This window comes from Quercus robur, chromosome 12, assembly GCF_932294415.1.
Source record: "Quercus robur chromosome 12, dhQueRobu3.1, whole genome shotgun sequence".
Classification (NCBI taxonomy): domain Eukaryota; kingdom Viridiplantae; phylum Streptophyta; class Magnoliopsida; order Fagales; family Fagaceae; genus Quercus; species Quercus robur.
This window is the reverse complement of record NC_065545.1, coordinates 32,119,059-32,138,932: the sequence shown is the minus strand read 5'-3', so window position 1 is coordinate 32,138,932 and position 19,874 is coordinate 32,119,059. Positions and strand designations below refer to the sequence as shown.

At 39.0% G+C, this 19,874-nt stretch overlaps 1 protein-coding gene across 1 annotated transcript; it reads right to left on the bottom strand.

Annotated features, from left to right (window-relative positions):
* Positions 1 to 18,215: 18,215 nt before the first annotated feature.
* On the bottom strand, positions 18,216 to 18,892 carry LOC126708387 (uncharacterized mitochondrial protein AtMg00810-like). The gene is made up of 2 exons (XM_050408176.1): positions 18,598 to 18,892; positions 18,216 to 18,304 (listed from the first exon to the last, which is right to left on the bottom strand). Exons 1-2 carry the CDS (start codon positions 18,890 to 18,892, stop codon positions 18,216 to 18,218), a joined length of 384 nt encoding a protein of 127 aa, XP_050264133.1.
* Positions 18,893 to 19,874: the final 982 nt, after the last annotated feature.

Here is a 19,874-nt window from a genome sequence, read left to right as displayed (position 1 = left end):
TGCAGGACAAAAATCCAGACTGGCCACTCAGTTAGCTCGCGGCTTGAACTCGCGACTCAGTTAAGTCGCGAGGTCAAGTCGCCAGCCAGCCCTGTTTTGGAAAAACTGACTCTTCGCATTCCATTCTCACACCAGTATAAATACCCCTCATTCCCACAAAATATAAATGGCCATTTAGAAAGAAAAACCCTAAGAGAGGTTTCTTAAAAACACCCACCCAATTAGAGAGAGTTACTCATTCTTAGAGAGAAATCTTTGTAGTCTCTTCTCATTCCTTCTCTCATTGTCATACCTATTGAGAGGAGATTTCTATCCAAACACTACCCACACCCATTTAGAGTGTTGAGTGTTTTTGGAACTTTGGAAAGTATTGGAAGATGCCAAGGATGGCGGATGCTATGGATTATAGCGGAATCCGGTAAGCTAGAAAAGAAAAAGGTTCGACGCAACCTCGTTGGAGCAAGAAGCTTGGAGGGCTTAGGTACATCGGGTAGATTAGGCTTGGAGGGTCTATTGCTGTTCATGTATCCCAACTACATTTTCTAGTGGATTATTGACCGCTTGGAGGGCGGCGAAGAGGTTTTACGCCGAGGGCTTTGGTTTTCTCTTCGATAACACATCGAGTGTTGTCCTTGTGTTTGCATCTCTCTTCCCTTTATCTTTGCCTTTTATTTTCTGCTATGAATGTGGTTTTAATTGGCATAGATTGTTTACCAATTTTGTATTAAGCTTTTGTTCATGTTCCGCACATTAATTGTTTGATATAAAGCTTGAATTGGTAATTTGTAAATTGGGGGTCTAAATGTTCAAGGGTGTTTATACACATATTTGAACTTTCAATTGGTATTAGAGCAGGTACACTTGTTGTGGTTTAAATACCTAAGTGTGATCCTTGACCCCTTGTGTTTATTTGCCATGGATTGTGCTTTGTATGCCTCTTTGTATGATTTGGTTGGTGATGAATGTAACATGCCACGTGTTTGTGAAAATGCCTCTATGAGTGTTAATCCTCATAAGTGTGATGACATGTTATTTGAATCTATGGGTGTTGTTGACAAACTCTTGAAGAAAAATGCTAAGAAGTTTCAAAAGAATTTGAGCAAGTTATTTTTTGAAAATGATGATTTGATTGCTAAGCTCAATGAATCCAACAAATTGGTTGAGAAATATAAAAAACTTGCTGAAATTTCTCTTGAAAAGCTGAAAGAGTTTGAATGTTTGAATATGGACTTGGATGCTAAACTTGTTTTGTTTAACAAACTTGTTGATGATCTTAAATGTGAAAATGAATCTCTTAAGATGCATGCCAAGTGTTTGATTGCTGAACCTATTGTTAAAAATGATGAAAATATTTGTTGCAATCATGTTGTGGTACCCGATTTTGTGCCTAGTGTGTGTTCTACCTTAAAGGACAAATCGATGTACATTCCTCCACATAAAAGAAATCAAAAGGTGGAGAGAAAGGCTGTTAAGTCAAAGCCTTCGTTTAGGTCTCAATCTAAGGTTTTGAATGAATCTAAGTTTGTTCCAACTTGCCACCATTGCGGTGTGATTGGTCATATAAGACCTCAATGTCATAAGTTGAAGAGGGAACAAAACCATGGGAGATTCTGGCCTTTTACCCTTAATTTTTTTTAAAAATTGGCAATATGCCCTTGTTTGCAAACTATATAGGAGCGTGCCCCTGTTTCGATACTCGATTATCCTAAAATCGAGTTCAATTAAATACTTGATTTGTAGAAAATCGAGTTATGCCCGATCAAACTTAAAAAAAATATAAAAAGAAAAAAAAAATTTGCATGGAACTCGAGTTTTAGGAAATCGAGTTCCAGGCGAAAAAAAAATTTTATAAGTATGATCGCCCCATATTCAAGGAGCTCTATAGTGGCGTTTTTAAGCCCTATAGTGACGTTTTAAAGTCCTATAGCAGCGTTTTCCTGCAAATTTTTTTATAAGTGTGATTGGCCCATACTCAAGGTGCCCTATAGTGGCGTTTTTAAGCCCTAAAGTGACGTTTTAAATCCCTATAGCGGCGTTTTCCTGCAAATTTTTTTTATGAGTGTACTCGCCCTGTTCTGGGAGCCCTATAGTGGCGTTTTTAAGCCCTATAGTGACGTTTTAGGGCCCTATAGCGGCGTTTTCCTGCAAAATTTTTTTATAAGTCCCCATACCAGGTTCAAGGGGCCCTATAGTGGCGTTTTTAAGCCCTATAATGACGTTTTGGAACTCGACTTCCCTAAAATCGAGTTCCATGCTTTTTTTTTTTTTAGTTTTATTCGGCATAACTCGATTTTCTATGAATCGAGTATTTTATTGAAACTCGATTTTAAGTTAATCGAGTATCGAAACAGGGGCATATCCCTATATAGTTTCGAAATAGGGGCATATTGCTAAATTTTTAAAAAATTAAGGGCAAAAGGCTAGAATCTCCCAAAACCATGTTGCTAGATCCCTTCCCAAAAAGCCTAGTGGACCTAAACACATTGTTTGTCACCATTGTGGTGCCTTTGGTTATCTAAGACCTCAATGCTCTAAGTTTCATGCTTTTAAAAGAATCAAAAGAAAAGAAAAACTTGAGCTTTTTGGAAGTTGTGCTAAAAAGAGTAAACCGGTTTTGAGTGAAAATAGCATGTTGTTAAAGAAAATGTTTAATGCTCTTAACTCCTTGACTATGTGCATCTCCGGTTCTCATTCTTCCAACCCTCGTCTCGCTTCTCTTGAGACACTCATTCCAAACAATCGTTCCGTTTGGATGAGGAAGGGTTCATATGGTTGAGCTTGTGCTCTTTTTGGTCCTTGATTTAATTTTTTCGATCTTTGTAGGACCTTTCATGCATTAAATGTCATATCATCATGCATTTTATGGTCAAGTCGCCAGCTAGTCCTGTTTTGGAAAAACTGACTCTTCGCATTCCATTCTCACACCAGTATAAATACCCCTCATTCTCACAAAATATGAGTGACCATTCAAAAAGAAAAACCCTAAGAGAGGTTTCTTAAAAACACTCACCCAATTAGAGAGAGCTACTCATTCTTAGAGAGAAATTTTTGTAGTCTCTTCTCATTCCCTCTCTCATTGTCATACCTATTGAGAGGAGATTTCTATCCAAACACTACCCACACCCATTTAGAGTGTTGAGTGTTTTTGGAGCTTTGGGAAGCATTGGAAGATGCCAAGGATGGTGGATGCTATGGATTATAGCGGAATCCGGTAAGCTAGAAAAGAAAAAGGTTCGGCGCAACCTCATTGGAGTAGGAAGCTTGGAGGGCTTAGGTACATCGGGTAGATTAGACTTGGAGGGTCTATTGCTGTTCGTGTATCCCAACTACATTTTCTAGTGGATTATTGACCGCTTGAAGGGCGGCGGAGAGGTTTTACGCCGAGGGCTTTGGTTTCCTCTTCGATAACACATCGAGTGTTGTCTTTGTGTTTGCATCTTTCTTCCCTTTATCTTTGCCTTTTATTTTCTGCTATGGATGTGTTTTTAATTGGCATAGATTGTTTACCAATTCTGTATTAAGCTTTTGTTCATGTTCCACACATTAATTGTTTGATATAAAGCTTGAATTGATAATTTGTAAATTGGGGGTCTAAACGTTCAAGGGTATTTATACACATATTTGAACTTTCACCAACCTACCTACCTTTAACTATTTTATTGCCCCATTTGGTTACACGCTTACATTAATTACTAATCTTAGCTATTTTGATATATTTCTTAAATATTTTATTTATGATATTTGACTACCCACACCAGGGCGAGGGAAAGTTGAGACAGACTCTCGTTATAGCACGGCACGGCCAAAATCATAGCATGACCAGAACCACAAGACCCTGTATACCATGCGGGACAAACTAATAGTCACCTCATCCCACCTCTAGCTGGATCCACCCTACTTAAACTACTTTAATGCTCCATTTGGTTACAAACTTATGTTACTAAGCTTGGCTATTGATCAATTTTCTTAATATATTATGTGTGATATTTGACTACCAATGTTGTGGTAGAGGGGATTAATTGTTGTTTAACCCAAGGGTAAGGGGCAAGTTGAGAGGGCCCCCTGTTATAGCATGGCACGGCCAGAACCGCAAGACCCTGTGTGCCATGTATGATAGACCAACACCCACCTCATCCCACTTAGCTGATTTCACCCTACCTTCAACAACTTTAATGCCCCTTCAACTACTTTAATGCTCTAGATAGTTACACGCTCATGTTACTAAGTTCGGAAATTAATCTATTTCCTAAGTAGTATGCATGATTTCTTACTACTTATATACATGACTGGCTTGCACAAACAATATCAATTCGTTAAATCTCTTGTTGCAATAGGTTTGTGCTTGGTTTGAATATTTAATTAGCTAGCAGATTATAATAATAGAATTCCTAATTGTTCCACCATTACATTTTAGATGCATGTGTGGTCTGAACGGTGGATATGTTTAATGAGCAAAGTTTCTCTCCAAACTTGTTTGGAGAGAAACTTTTCAAACCTCTCATATATCTCTTTTTTTGGTGTGAATTTTAAAAATTTAACCATTGAATTTCATGTTTCTATCGAGATTTAAAAGTTGTTGAAGCCCATGACTCGACAGCTAGCTCGATAGATGGCTATCTATTGAGGTTATGAAGTTCAGTTTTTCAAGCTGATTTTCATCCAATCCGTGAATGTATGTTTGGGCTTTCTTTTCTTACAACCCTAAACATATATAAAGATTATTTTGAGGGCCGTAAAAGGTTACAGAAGTTGCACAAGAGCACAATTCCATAGTGTGAAGAAAGGTGTGACCGGAAATCTAGTTTTGCCCTAATTCTTCTTTCTCTTGAAGAAGCTGCTGTGTTTTGTACACCATAGGGTTTTGTAAGCAAGCAACTTCATGATCTTCATCGTGTGATGAACTAAAGAACTTTGCAGCCAACATCCTTCTCAAGATGGTGATCAAGTCGCGTATTGGGATCCGCGCAATTGGTTAGTCATGTACTGGGAGCCGTGCATTGAAAGGAGAGATTGTCACTACAAAACAAGTCCAATTAGGTATTGGGGTAAAGGTTCAACTGTAAGTTGGTATAAGGTATTGGGATTCCTTTATTTGTAACCGCTTGTTGTGATAATAGTGGATTCTCAGGAGTGGTGACCTTAAAATCATCCGGTTGGGTTTTTACCTTGTAGGTTTTTCCTATTCGTAAATAAATTACTGTGTCAATTTATTTTCCGCTGCATACTTTAGTTTATTGGTGATTTGTTTGTGCTACCACATACAATTGCATGTTAATTTGATTAATTAATAAACTTGGCTAATTAATCAATTAATTCATCACAAGAGGTCAATACATTTTTGGCCTATCAAATGGTATTAGAGTAGGCACACTTTGATTAGGGTTAATCTTTGTTGTGTGATCCATTGACCCCTGTTTGTCATGGATAGAGGACAGTCTCTTATTATACCTTCATTATTTGATGGCACTAACTATGTATACTGGAAAGTACGCATGAGAGTTTTCTTACAGTCTTTAGATAAGAAAGTGTGACAAGTTGTAGAGATAGGCTGGACCAAGCCTATAGAAGTGCTGGCCGATTGGGATGATGTTAAGATCAAGGCGGCAAACTTCAACAACAGGGCATTGAATGCTCTATTCAGTGCAGTCACGAATAAGGAGTTCAAGAAGATATCCTCCACTGAAACTGCAAAGGAAGCATGGACCATCTTCTAGACAACCTATGAAGGAACCAAGGCTGTCAAGGATTCAAAACTTCTGAGGCTCATTACAAGCTTTGAAGAGATCAAGATGGAGGAGGATGAGTCGTTTGATGAGTTCTATGCCAAGCTCAAGGACATAGTGAACTCAGATTTTAATCTTAGGGAAACCATTCCTGAACCCAAGATTGTGAGAAAGGTGCTCAAATATCTACCCAAGAGATTCCATGCCAAGATCACTGCCATTGAGGAATCAAAGGACATTGACAAGATTCCTTTGACTGAGTTGGTTGGAAATCTACAGACCTATGAGTTGGGTTTGACGAGGATAGGGAAATCAAGCAAGAGCAAGAGCATGGCTTTGAAAGCCAAGAGCAGTGATATTGATGAGTCTTTTGATGATGAAGATTCTAAGATGAAGTCCTACATCACCAGGGAATTCAAGAAGTTTATGAAGAATGCCAATGCAAAGGGCTTTGACAAGGACCGTAGACAGTCGAGTTCTTCTCAGTCTAAGAGCCAAGACAAAGGGAAGAAGGATGCTAGGGATGGCGGTTAGTACACTGTTCCCTCAGGACTAAAGTGCTTTGGGTGTTAAGGTTTCGGTCACATGAAACAAGTGTGCCCTACTTATCTCAAGCCCATTGGAAAAAGTAAGGCACTTGCTGCTACCTTGAGCGACATTAAGCCTAAGAATGACTCCAATAATGAGGACAATGGAATCCTAAATTCCTTCACTACTACCGTAAATCCTACTAAAGAGATTATTGAAGATGTGGATAAAGAGGAAGAATTGGTAGAGTCTAAGTTTGAGAAGATGGATGAACAAGATGACATGCACACAGCCTATGCAAAGTTATACAAGGTATCAGAAAAGCATGAGAAATTGTATAGGTTAGCCACCAAGAAGCTTAGTGATAAGGAGCTTGACTAAGAAGAAATCTCTACAAAGTTTGATGAAGCCAATCAGACTATTGGAGCATTGAGATTTAAGAATAATTTCTTGGCTGAGAAGATCAAGAAGCCTGAGGCAGAACTGTTCCAAGTTGGAGCTCAATTGGAAAGGACTTCAAGTGCTAAGCTCGATGAGATGCTCAGACTTCAGAAATCGGCTTCCGATCGAATCGGTTTAGGGTATGATTTCTCTTCTTCTAGTATTGCTTCTACTAGTACTACTGTTTTTGTTCCTTCTGCTAATAATATTGAAACTGAGAATAATAATGTTAAAAATGAATTAGCTAGTGAGAACATAGACAAGGGTAAATCTATCTTAGGAGCACCCCCTAAGCTTGATAAGAAAGAGATTAAAAACCCTAGGGCTAAGAAGGGAAACTCTTAAAAGCCTAAACAGAAAAAGCAACATTTATGCCATCACTGTGGCGCAGCTGGACATACTCGACCTAGTTGCTAAAAGTGGTTAGCCACTCAAAAGAGCAACAGCATGATCGCGTCAGGAGACTAGAGTCAGTTTCCATCCTCTTTTACTCCTCTTGGAGATCTTCTCAAAATCCTAATGTTCCTTTCGAACTTCAACGGTTTTAACTCTTCCTCCTTACCACTGGATCAAGGGTTCGCTAAATGAAAAGGTTCTTCTAAGGTGTGGAAGGAAAATGGCTCCAAGTGATTCCATCACTTATTCTCTCTCCCCTTTGTATTTTTGTTTTACATTACTTGTGTGTTTTGCTTTATTGTTTTGAGTCAGTATAGTTTTATGCATTGTTTTGTTTAATTTTTTTTTTGTTTGTTTTCTTTTCAGATTTGTTTTTTTTTTTTTTTCATATAAAAAAAATTGAAAAATCAGAAAAATACAAAAACAGTGTGTGTATGTGTACATTGGTACTTGTGTACCTTGGATAACCATTGAAACAAAGTTTTCTAAACTTTGTATCTTTTGTAGCTTAGATGAGCATCTCTATGCACAACTAAGCAAGTGAGCTTTGTGGCTCGTGTTTGTGATGAGTAAGATTAAGTGATCTCTTATACTTAACACTCGTATCACTCTTTTTGACGGGAAAGACTAGAAAATCCTAAGAGAAAGGCATAAATAACCATCTCATCATTGTTACCCGCCAATCATGAAATGACATTTGTATGCTTCGGCATAGCAAAAGTGGAATGTCAAATGCTTAACATAATTGGGTATTTCTTTTCTCTCTCTTATATGCTCATGCATGGTTTGCTTAAAAAGAAAAATATGCAAAGAAAAATAAAAGAAAAAAAATATCAAAATACTTTATATATGATTGCCAGCATGTATTCTAGGAGATGTGGGAGTTATAGGAGGTACCTCGAAGGTGATAGTTCCCATCAAACAGTTATGATTGTGTGTGAGTTAAAGTGATTTTCTCATATCTCAAATCGTCATAACACGTAGACACTTATGCAATCTTGCAATGTTTTTCACACACAACACGCAATATTCTTTGCTACTCTTGATACATGTGCAGGTACAATGTGATTTGGCCATCACACGGAATACTTGTGTTAATGTATGCTCACTAAACTGTCTTAACTTATTTTTGAAATATAAAATTGGTTAGACTTATTGTGTGTGTGTGTGTGTGTGTTTTGGATCTAAAATGGCGGTCATTTTTATTGTTGAGAGATGATTTTGAAAGCATAAAATGTTGTTTGAATCTTTGTTTGAGTAGCATGTTTGATTGCATTCATATCTGTGTTTTTCTCTTCTTTGAAAAACTATTTTTAAGCAATCTCGATAGCTTCTCGATAGCTCTTGATAGATAAGCTATCTATCGAGACCCTTTAGCTTCTTTTTATCGCATTCTCGATAGCTAGTTTGATCAATCGAGAAACTTTTTGTCTCCTCGATAGGTGCTTGATAGCTACCTCGATCCATCGAGCCTCTTTGTGTTGAAAACCTCCTTTCTAATCCTTGATAGCAAGTTCGACAGCTGGAACACGCGTTTTAAACTTTTATAGCTTCTCGACAGCTCTCAATCGATCGAGATTTATGGACTCCTATATAAGGAGCCATCGCGATTTCAGATCTCACACCCTTGATCTCTCTCGACAGTTTTCAAGCTTTTCACCTTCCAAACTCACTTTTCTCTCTCTAAACCTTCACTCCACGTGATTTTCGGCCTGTTGTTGCTTCTAATCACTTGGTATGACCTTTCTACCTCTCATTTTTCATGCATTTCATGCATTTAGATCTAGGTTTTGGGTTGTTTGAAAAATTTTGGGGCTTTTCAAAATTGATGAAAGTTTTGCGAAATTTTTGGGATGGGAGTTGCTTAAGTGAGTTTTAAACCTCATGCATTGCATCACACTTGCATTGTAACAATGTTTCAAGCATTTAGATGTGTGTTTACTTTACTACTATGTTGTGTGCTGGTAGGTTTGGATTGGGCTGAGCCTATGATGTATTTAAATTTGCATGTCACATGTTCATGCATTTTCATGCATACATACCTTCCTGTTTTTATCATTTGATATTAAAATTGCTTGGTACTCTTCTGATTGTCTCCCTCTCTTTCTTTCTTTCCCTTTTATATTAGTTGCATTATGGCACCTAAGCGTAAGTCTATTGCGTCCCGAAACCCTTTTCGTTCCGAGGCATCTTCTTTTTCTTCTCCTTCTGACCCCACTCCCTCTCACGTCCGGTTCTGTGATGAGAAGGCCAAATCATACTTCTTTGAGAACTTTTCACGATGCGGCATTCATTTGGAACGCTAAGTTGTTCTGTCAGACTTCTTTAACATTGACCTACCCACTGTCATCTACAGTAGGGGTTGGGAGTCACTATGTGGCACCCCCGTCATGTGCCCTTCCATGATCATACAAGAGTTCTACTCCAATATGCATGGATTTGATTACTCTATACCCCAGTTTTCTACTCGCGTTCGGGTTACGCACATGGTAGTTACTCCGGAGATTGTCTCCGAGGTACTACATGTGCCTAGGGTAGCGCATCCTGACTGCCCTAGCTGTCAGTGTTTGAGGACAGTGTCCAAGGACGAACTCTCGTCTTTGTTTTGTGAGACACCTTCTTTATGGGGTGACTATCAAAACACCTCATGCTCGGCCTTTGCTAAAGGTCTGAGATTCCTAAACATGGTGATGACATTTATTCTTCGTCCATTGTCTTACTATAACACTATCACAAAGCCTCGTGCTTGATTTTTGTTGTCTTTCATTGAGGGTCTCACTATTGACTTCCCCTCACACTTTATACTCTCCCATATAGATATCTATAAGGACATGACGACTCATGATAAGCTCATTTTTCCTTCAGCTATCACGAGACTCCTTCGCCACTTTTCTGTCTCCTATCCTAAGTCTCCCTATTTCTTGTATATGTGTGTCATTGACATCGCTACTGTGAAGCGAAGTTTTGCACAGCTTCGCTCGAGGTAGCCCCATACACAGATGGCCGCACCTCCAGCTTCTACCACTCCATCCACCTCTTCTCCTTCTTCAGTAGCGAGTGGAGTGACACTTGAGGCCATCATGGTACAACTTGTCCACATGGATGCTCACCTTAACACTCTTAGTGATGAGTTGTGTCAGGTGAACACCCGTATCAGTCGTATTGCGTGACGACATGCTGTGATGGGTGGTTTCACAATGGCTTCCTCTCCTTCTTCCAAGGATTCTGAGAGTGATGATGGCTCCGGCAGTGCTGATGATGATGGCTCACCGAGTGATGGTGAGATGTCTACTTGATGTACTTACCTTTTTGTCACTTGCGACAAAAAGGGGGAGTAGTTTTGAGATGAGAGTAGTCATACTCATAGGGGGAAGGTTACTTTAGGAGATAGGGAGAGTGTACATTGAGGGATGTAGAGAGAACTTGTATGTATCTTTTTCTTTTCTCTCTATTTTAGATACATTACATCTTGTATATTGGTCTTGTGACCATTTTGACATACATTGTACTCATATTTGATTTATATATATTGATGTATGTTCTTTCACCTATCTCTTCATGTGTTGTTTCTTTTCTATCTTTATACCCATGTTTCTTATATAATGCATGCAATCTATTATTTCTGTTTCACACTAAGATACCTTGATGAGTTTTGTTTAAAGTGTTTCAGAAATACAAGTTATCAAAGTCTACTTGCCATAAACTCTCTTCTTGCAAAGTTTTTCAAGAGTTTGTGTTAGAATAGATTTTATTGTATTCAACAAGTGAGTATGAGTTGAGTGATTTATGACTTCTCTCATATGTTCATTTGTTTGTTGTGGTTTTGTCACGGATTGCCAAAGGGGGAGATTATTAGGACATATGTGATTCAATGTTAGGAACATATGTCACTATTTTATGTAATCGGCTAATCCTTTGACAAAATGCACTTTACTTATAATTGGGTAGATCTAGGATGTGTTTAATACTTCAAGAAACAAGGTTTTAAGTTCAAGTGTAAAAGGCATGCAAGTCTGTCCAAGAATTAAGTGAGAAAATGCAAGATTTTAAAACTCGACAGCTAGCATCTATCGAGATTTAAAAGCTGCTGAAGCCCGTGGCTTGATAGCTAGCTCGATAGATATCTATCTATCGAGGTTTATGAAGTTCAGTTTTTCAAGTTGATTTTCATCCAATCTGTGAATGTATACTTGGGCTTTCTTTTCTCACAACCCTAAACATATATAAAGATTATTTTGAGAATTGTAAAAGGTTACAAAAGTTGCACAAGAGTACAATTCCATAGTGTGAAGAAAGGTATGACCGAAAACTTAGTTTTGCCCTAGCTCTTCTTTCTCTTGAAGAAGCTGTTGTGTTTTGTACACCATAGGGTTTTGTGACCAAGCAACTTCATGATCTTCATCATGTGATGAACTGAAGAACTTTATAGCCAACATCCTTCTCAAGTTGGTGATCAAGTCGCGTACTGGGATCCGCACAATTGGTTAGTCACGTACTGGGAGCCGTGCATTGAAAGGAGAGATTATCACTACAGAACAAGTCCAATTGGGTATTGGGGTAAGGGTTCAACTATAGGTTGGTATAAGGTACTGAGATTCCTTTACTTGTAACCGCTTATTGTAATAATAGTAGATTCTCGGGAGTGGTGACCTTAAAATCATTCGGTGGGGTTTTTGCCGTGTAAGTTTTCCCCAATTGTAAACAAATCATTGTGTCAATTTATTTTCCGTTGCATATTTTAGTTTATTGGTGATTTGTTTGTGCTACCATGTACAATTGCATGTTAATTTGATTAATTAATAAACTTGGCTAATTAATCAATTAATTTATCACAAGGAGTCAATACGTTTTTTGGCCTATCAATGATTACTCTCATTTATTGCCCTTATGGGTAAGGTTACTTAAAAATATATATCACCACTCACCACCAGTCAAAATCCCTTCTACCATCAAAACATCACAACTTTCATAACACCAATTACATAATTCGAATAAACAGCTCTTACCCCATGCTGGGTGGGATCATAGACATAACGTAATGGCAAAAGATTCCATTATGGTGGGTACAAACAATATCAATTTAGGCTTGGAAAGCCAATAGCTCAAGAAGTCAAGAGTAATATGAGATTTAAATGTATCTTAATAATCAATGATACGTCCAATATGTAAAATCCCAATGCCTTAAGGATATTCAAGAAACTTGAAAATTGGTCAATAATGAATATCGAATGGGTTCACGTTCATCAATGAATATGGATGCAAAGGGAGTAGCGTGCAAAGTCGGTTTCATAATCAAGCAATGAGAGGGTCTGTTAGAAATACAGAATAATTGTATTGTGTTTCATAAAATAAAAGAATATACATCACTGCCTTTATATAGGAGGCATATGTGTGCAGTACAAGTAGAATGTAGTACAAGTACAAGTGTGCTATACAAGTAACCTAATTGGGCCTAAAGCCCATAACATAATATACATTAACAGCCCCCCTCAAACTCAAGGTGGATGTGAGACCAACTTGAGGTTGTCAACCAAATCACAAGTGCGTCCCTTAGGAAGTGACTTGGTGAAGATATCTGCAAGTTGATCTTTGGAGGAGACGGAGAAAAGCTTAAGAGCACCATGGACAAGATGATAACAGATAAAATGACAATCAATCTCGATGTGTTTAGTCCGTTCATGAAAGACATCATTATGAGCAATATGAATGGCACTCTGGTTGTCACAATAAAGGGGAGTAGCAGAGGAGGTGGACACACCCAAATCCTTAAGGAGCCATCGTAACCAAAGGAGCTCAGATGTGGTATCAGCAAGAGCACGATACTCTGCTTCAGTACTGGAGCGGACCACAAAAGTTTGTTTCTTACTTCGCCAAGAAATCAAAGAAGAACCAAGGAGAAAACAGTAACCTGTAGTAGACCTGCGATCAGTAGGATCTCCTGCCCAATCAGCATCAGAGAATGCACGGAGTACAAGAGGAGACTGAGCTAAGTAGAAAATGCCATGAAAGAGGGTGCCCTTCAAGTATCGAAGAATGCGCAGAACAGCAACATAGTGAGTTGATCGTGGAGCAGACAGATACTGGCTCACCTGATGAACATCATAGGAGATATCTGGACGAGTAACTGTGAGATAAACTAGGCTGCCAACCAATCGTCTGTAAAGAGAGGGATTAGACAATGGTTTCCCCCCTGAGGGAGTCAGATGCGCATTAAGCTCAACTGGAGTGTCAACAGTCTTGCTATCAGTGAGTCCAGCTCGAGACAAGAGTTTAGAAGCATACTTAGCTTGAGTAAGATAAAGTCCATCAGTAGAATGAGTGATTTCAAGACCCAAGAAGTAGCTGAGATGTCCAAGATCTTTCATCTCAAATTGCTGACTGAGAAAATTCTTGAGTTTTTGAATGCCATTGAGGTCATCACCAGTTATGATCATATCATCCACATACAGGAGAAGTAAAATAGTGCCTTTGTCAATGCGACGAAGAAATAAGGCAGAATCATAATGACTGGCCATGTAACTCAAATGAGAGATGGTAGAGCTGAATTTGGCAAACCAAGCTCGTGGAGCTTGTTTAAGGCCAAAAAGTGCACGTCGAAGGTAACAAACCTTGTTTGAGTCAACAGAGAGACCAGGAGGAGGTTGCATATAAACTTCTTCATGTAAATCCCCATTAAGGAATGCATTTTTGACATCCATCTGAAAAAGATCCCATTTACGGGCAGCAGTAACAGCTAAAAGGGCACGGACAGATGAGATACGAGCAACCGGAGCAAAGGTCTCTTCATAATCAATCCCATACTCCTGTGTAAAACCTTTTGCAACAAGACGAGCTTTGTAGCGCTCAATGGACCCATCAGAGCGAGTCTTAATCTTGTAGATCCACTTACAACCAACCACAGTTTTCCCGGGAGGGAGTGTCACCAAATCCCAAGTATGGTTTTTAGATAATGCATCAAGTTCCTCTTTCATTGCAATCTGCCATAAAGGGTCAGTGGAAGCCTCACGATAGGTGTGAGGCTCATGTAATGTAGCAAGAGTAGTGTAACAATGATAGTCAAGTAAATGTGTAGGAATAGGTCTTACTCGAGTTGAGTGACGAGGTGGAATGTCTTGTGCAAGATCTTCAGGCGGAGCAGGAGCAGGGGACCCAAGCTCAGGGTTGGGGTTGGGTAGCTCGTCTTCAACCTGTTCATCTTCCACCTGTTCATTAAAGGGTGAACTAGGAAAGGGATCAGTGATATCTGGTGGTTGGACAGAGAAGTCTACAAGAGAATCAGGAGCAACTACAGGAGGATCAGGAGCAGCTACAGAAGGAATATGTGCCTCATCTGGAAAAAGATATAAAACAGAGGAGGAAGATAGGGAGGCACGAAAGTGAAAGAGCTCGACAAAGAGGCGATGTTTCCAAAAGACAACATTGTGGGAAACACGAAGACGATGAGAGACAGGGTCATAACACCGATACCCCTTTTGAGTTTTGCCATAGCCAAGAAAACAACAAAGCCTTGACCGAGGCTCAAGTTTGTTATGCTCATGTGGCTGAAGAAGAACGAAACAAGCAGAACCAAAGGAGCGAAGGTGGTGATAGTCTGGAGATGACCCAAAAAGGCGCTCATATGGAGTTTGATTTTGGATAACCGGACTCGGAATGCGATTAATAGTATGAACAGCATGAAGAGCAGCTTCGCCCCAAAAAGGAGCAGAAACTTTGGCAGAGAGAAGAAGAGCACGAACAGTGTCAAGAATATGACGAAGTTTCCGTTCGGCTCTACCATTTTGCTGAGAGGTACCTGGACAAGTTAGTTGATGAACAGTGCCATAGGAATGCAAAACAGCTTGGAAAGCATATTGAGTATATTCAAGAGCATTATCAAATCGAAAAATTTTGATGCATTTGGAAAACTGAGTTTCAACCATTTTTGCAAAATTAGAATATACTTGCAATAATTCAGAACGATGTTTCATATTAAAAATCCAGCTATAGCGAGAGTAATCATCAACAAAGACAACAAAAATATCGAGACCCACCAATACTAGAGATAGAAGAAGGGCCCCAAACATCAGAATGAATAAGGTCAAAGATATCAGTGGATATTGATTCACTAGTATTGAAAGGCAAAGCTGGTTGTTTTCCTAATTGGCACGAAACACAATCAAAATTTTTTGTAGACACTGAACCTAACAAACCTCTAGAAGCTAATTGTTGTACCCGAGAGGAAGATGCATGACCAAGTCGAGCATGCCAAAGTGCAAGGGAAGGAATTGAAGAAGCTGTAGTAGCTGCAGCAACAGAAACAGGAGCAACAAGTGGAAGACGAAGGTTGTCCATGGGAAACATACGCCCAACTCTGGGACCAGTCCCAAGCTCCTGTCCCGTCCTCGGATCCTGCACAATACACCTAGAATAATCAAAGATAATGCGATAACCCAACTCAACTAATTGTCCAACAGAAAATAAATTATAAGAAAGGTCAGGAATATTAAAGACTCCAGGAACCGAGAGATTGGAGGTCACAACGAAACCTATATTATGACCAGACATTGTGGAACCATTTGCTGTGCGAATATTAAGAGGGTGCGGTGCAGGTTTAAGGTCAGAAAATAAGGACGAGTGAGGTGTCATGTGATTGCAACAAGTAGAATCCATAAGCCAAGAGGTAGGAGACATACCAGATAAAGCTGAGAGAGAAGAGGAATAAGATACATTACCAACCGTACAAATGACATTGGCGATGATATTTATAAGGTCATCTCTGGAAATGGTGAAAGTGGATCCAGAAGACTGAGACTTTGCAGAGACGAGAGCCATAGGTTGGACACTCTCAGTGTTAGCAACAGTAGCAGCAGAAATGGAAACAGCTGATTTGTTGCGTTTATAGCAAGTCTCAATATTATGGCCAAAACGTTTGCAAAAATTGCAAAAACGTTTGTTGGATTGTCGGCAACGATTGTTGCAAGAGGAAGAAGACTTGTCCTTATTCTTCATTTTGAAGCAAAATATGCAAAAATAGACTTCACAAATGAAATCTACGCGAAAAACTGGGTAAGGAGAACCTGGACAGAAAAGTCAACCCTGGAAAAGTCAACGGTCAACGGCTGGTCAACGGTCAATGGTCAGTCAACGGTTAACGGTCAGCAAATGACGTCACAGGATGACGTGGCGATGATGTCAGCAGAACAGTGGATGCTGACGCAGCTAGGGCTGACGTGGTTGAGGGGATGACGTCAGCAAACCAGGTTCCGGCACGTGAAAGCGCGTGTCAGCGCGTGGCGGTGCGTGAACGGCGCGTGCAAGGAAACTGCGGCGCGTGGTGGCGCGTGATCAGCGTCGCAGCAGCTTTGAGCAGCGCGTGGGGGCACGTGTGGTCTCCGATGGCGGGGAGGCTTCCACGAATGTGTAGATCGGCGCAGGACGATCTCAGTGGTACCTTCAAAAATGAAATTGGAGCAATATTCGCAGCGGTGATGCAAGGAGCAATGGTCTGTGCAGTGTGAAACTCCTTAACGACGGCGGCTGTAGGTTCGGAACCCAAGGACGACGGCTGGATGACGTCGGAGGTTCAACGGCGAGAGGCTGCGGCGGCAGTTGTGATGGCGGAAGCGTTAGTAAAAGAAAGGAAGTCACACTAATGAAGACAAGACTGCTAAGAAAAGGTCAGAGCAGTGGCTCTGATACCATGTTAGAAATACATAATAATTGTATTGTATTTCATAAAATAAAAGAATATACATCACTGCCTTTATATAGGAGGCATATGTGTGCAGTACAAGTAGAATGTAGTACAAGTACAAGTGTGCTATACAAGTAACCTAATTGGGCCTAAAGCCCATAACATAATATACATTAACAGGGTCGGCCAAAAAGAGTTGACATCAGTGTGTAAGGACTCAATTAATTCTTGTCTTATCTAATATGAGTCCTAACAAATATTGAAATATGGCCGCCAGGTTGATAACAAACTACAAATTTACTTTTCATCTAAGTAACCTGAGTAGGTTTTATAAACAAGCGATGAGAGCGTTGGCAGAAGAGTTTTCAACGTTTAAGACTCAATTACCATCTTTTATCTACTAGGCATGGGTTATCGGAATTGACAAACACGGGCTTAATTAAATTCTTTTTTTTTTATCTGCTGGCTTAATTAACTTGAGAGAGAGAAAATAAAGAGGGGGTTGGCAGCTATCAATATACAGAGTGATAGGACAACACCAAAGTAGAATAAATAAATAAGCAGTACAGGCAATAACAGTTTAAGTCTATTTCCCAAAGTATCCCTTCTTGAATCACCTTTTTTTTTTTTTTTTTCCCTCTAAAAAAAATCACCTTTTTTTTTAAATAATTTTTTTATTTTAAAGAAGAGAAAAAGGATGTTTTGCTCAAGTACAACCAATGACTAAAAACTAATATGATCTTAATTTTTTTATTATCTAATAATAAATTATAAAAATGAGAAATAATATTAAAAGTTTTGAGATGTCACATTTATGAAATTTCTTAAGAATAAAAATCAATTCTCATTAACTTGACAAATAATGATTACAGAGTAGTTTATATACAATCAGAGAGAGAGGGAGAGACTAACTACTATAACTAACTTGCTTAACAACTAATAATAACTTGTAACTAACTAAAAAACAGAGAAGCACAACTAACTACACTCATGCTTCTCACGTGCTCACTTAATAGGGGCTTTGCTAAAGACTACTCAAAAACTACTTGCCATTTAGCCTACATCCTTTTCTGCAGCTTCTCAACTTCCTTTTCTACAGCTTCTACATACTTCTCTTTTCTGTTTCTTTAACTTTTGATACTCCTCCTCAAGATGGACATCATGAGAATGAATATTGAGAATGCCCATCCTAGTAAGAAGACTATAAAATTGGTTCAAATTCAAAGCCTTGGTCAAGAGATCTGCCAACTAGGATTGTGTCCTAATGTCCATGAGCTTTATAACACCAGCTTGCACTTTATCTCTTACAATGTGGCAATTTATCTCTATGTGTTTTGTAGGCTTATGGAACACTGGATTAGTGCCTATATGAATTGTTGCTTGACTATCACTAAATAGTAAGGCAGCTTGATCTTACTTGACATTCAAATCCTTAAGAAAATACAAAATCCAAGTCACTCACACATTGCAATTGCGATTGCTCTGTATTTTGCTTCTGCTGTAGATCTTGACACTGTATTTTGCTTCTTTGATTTCCAGGAAACTAAAAAATCACCAAGGAAAACACAATAACCTGTAATGGATCTCCTTAAGTCAATGCATGCTGCCCAATCTGCATTAGCAAATGCTTTTTTATGTAGAAAGGATTTGGATGAAGAAGAAAAAACAGCCCTTGACCTGGGGTTCCTTTGAGGTACTAAATCACCCTATATGCTGCCTTGAGGTGAGGCTTTCTAGGCTTAGACATAAACTGACTTAATCTGTGCATAGAGTAAGTAATGTCTGGTTTGGAAATAGTAAGGAACAACAACCTTCCTATTAACCTTCTATACATACCAGCATCAGGCAGCAACTTCCCGTCATCATTGTTGAGCCTTAAATAGACTTCCATGGGAGTTTTCATAGGCTTACAGCCAAGCATCCCAACATCATTGATTATTTCAAGTGCATATTTCCTCTGACACAATGATATACCTTTCTCAGATCTGGAAACCTCCAAACATAGGAAATATTTCAAGCTTCCCAGGTCCTTCAACTTAAATTTCTTGTCCAAGACCACCTTCAAATCTGCTACAGCTTGAGGATCATTGCTGGCAATGAGTATATCAACTATATATACCAAAAGTGCCATGAAAGAAGTGCTAGTCTACTTGATGAACAAGGAGTAATTTGCTTTTGATTGCAGAAAACCATGCTGCAATAGAGTAGTTAAAAATTTCAAATACCATTGTCTTGAGGCTTGCTTAAAGCCATATAAAGACTTATTCAATTTACAAACAAGCTCCCCCCTGCTGTGCAGGCCAAGATGAAGAGACATGTACACTTCTTCATGTAAATCACCATGAAGAAAAGCATTGTTGACATCTAATTGATGAAGAGTCTAGCCATGCATAACAGCCAAAGCCAAGAAGAGTTTAACAATCACCATCTTTGCAACAGGTGAGAAGGTTTCAATGTAGTCTAAACCCTCTTTTTGAGTATAACCCTTGGCAACCAACCTTGCTTTGTACCTTTCCACACTGCCATCTGACTTGTACTTGATTTTGAACACCCACTTTCAACCAACAACTCATTTATTGGGTGGCAAAGTGACAAGAGACTTTGTGTTATTGACTTCTAAGGCCTAAAGTTTAGCTGCCATGGTAGCATCCCAATTTGGATCACCAACTGCTTAATGGTAATACACATGTACTTTGAGAGCAGAAATACTATTGCAAAAATGGGAATAGGTAGAAGACAATTTAAGATTGGAAAAATAATTGGCAATAAGATATTTGGTAGAAACAGCATTGCACTTATAGGCTTGAAGATAAGCAGGTGGTTTGGAAAGCCTAGTAGACCTCTTAGGTAAAGGATCAGCAGGCATAGCAAGAGTGGAAATAGGTAAAGAATCAGCAGGCATGACAGGAGTGGATTCAAAAACAGAATTGTCAAGGATGGACTCAGAATTGAGAGAAGTAGTATCAGCAATATCATTAGGAATAAAGATAGAAAAATCATTAGGGAGATCAATGAAGTGATCTTCAAGAAATTGATTGTCAATAGGTGCTAAAGGATCTGGAATATGTGTAGAATGATGAATGGAATCAGTGATAGGTAATGGTGGTGCATCA

Excerpts from the sequence above, each read along its gene's own strand:
- LOC126708387 (XM_050408176.1), bottom strand. The coding sequence starts at position 18,892 with ATGGCACTTTTGGTATATATAGTTGATATACTCATTGCCAGCAATGAT. Across the intron at positions 18,305-18,597 it reads GAAGTTGCTGCCTGATGCTG|TTTCCTGGAAATCAAAGAAG; the intron begins GTATGTATAGAA and ends GTGATTTTTTAG.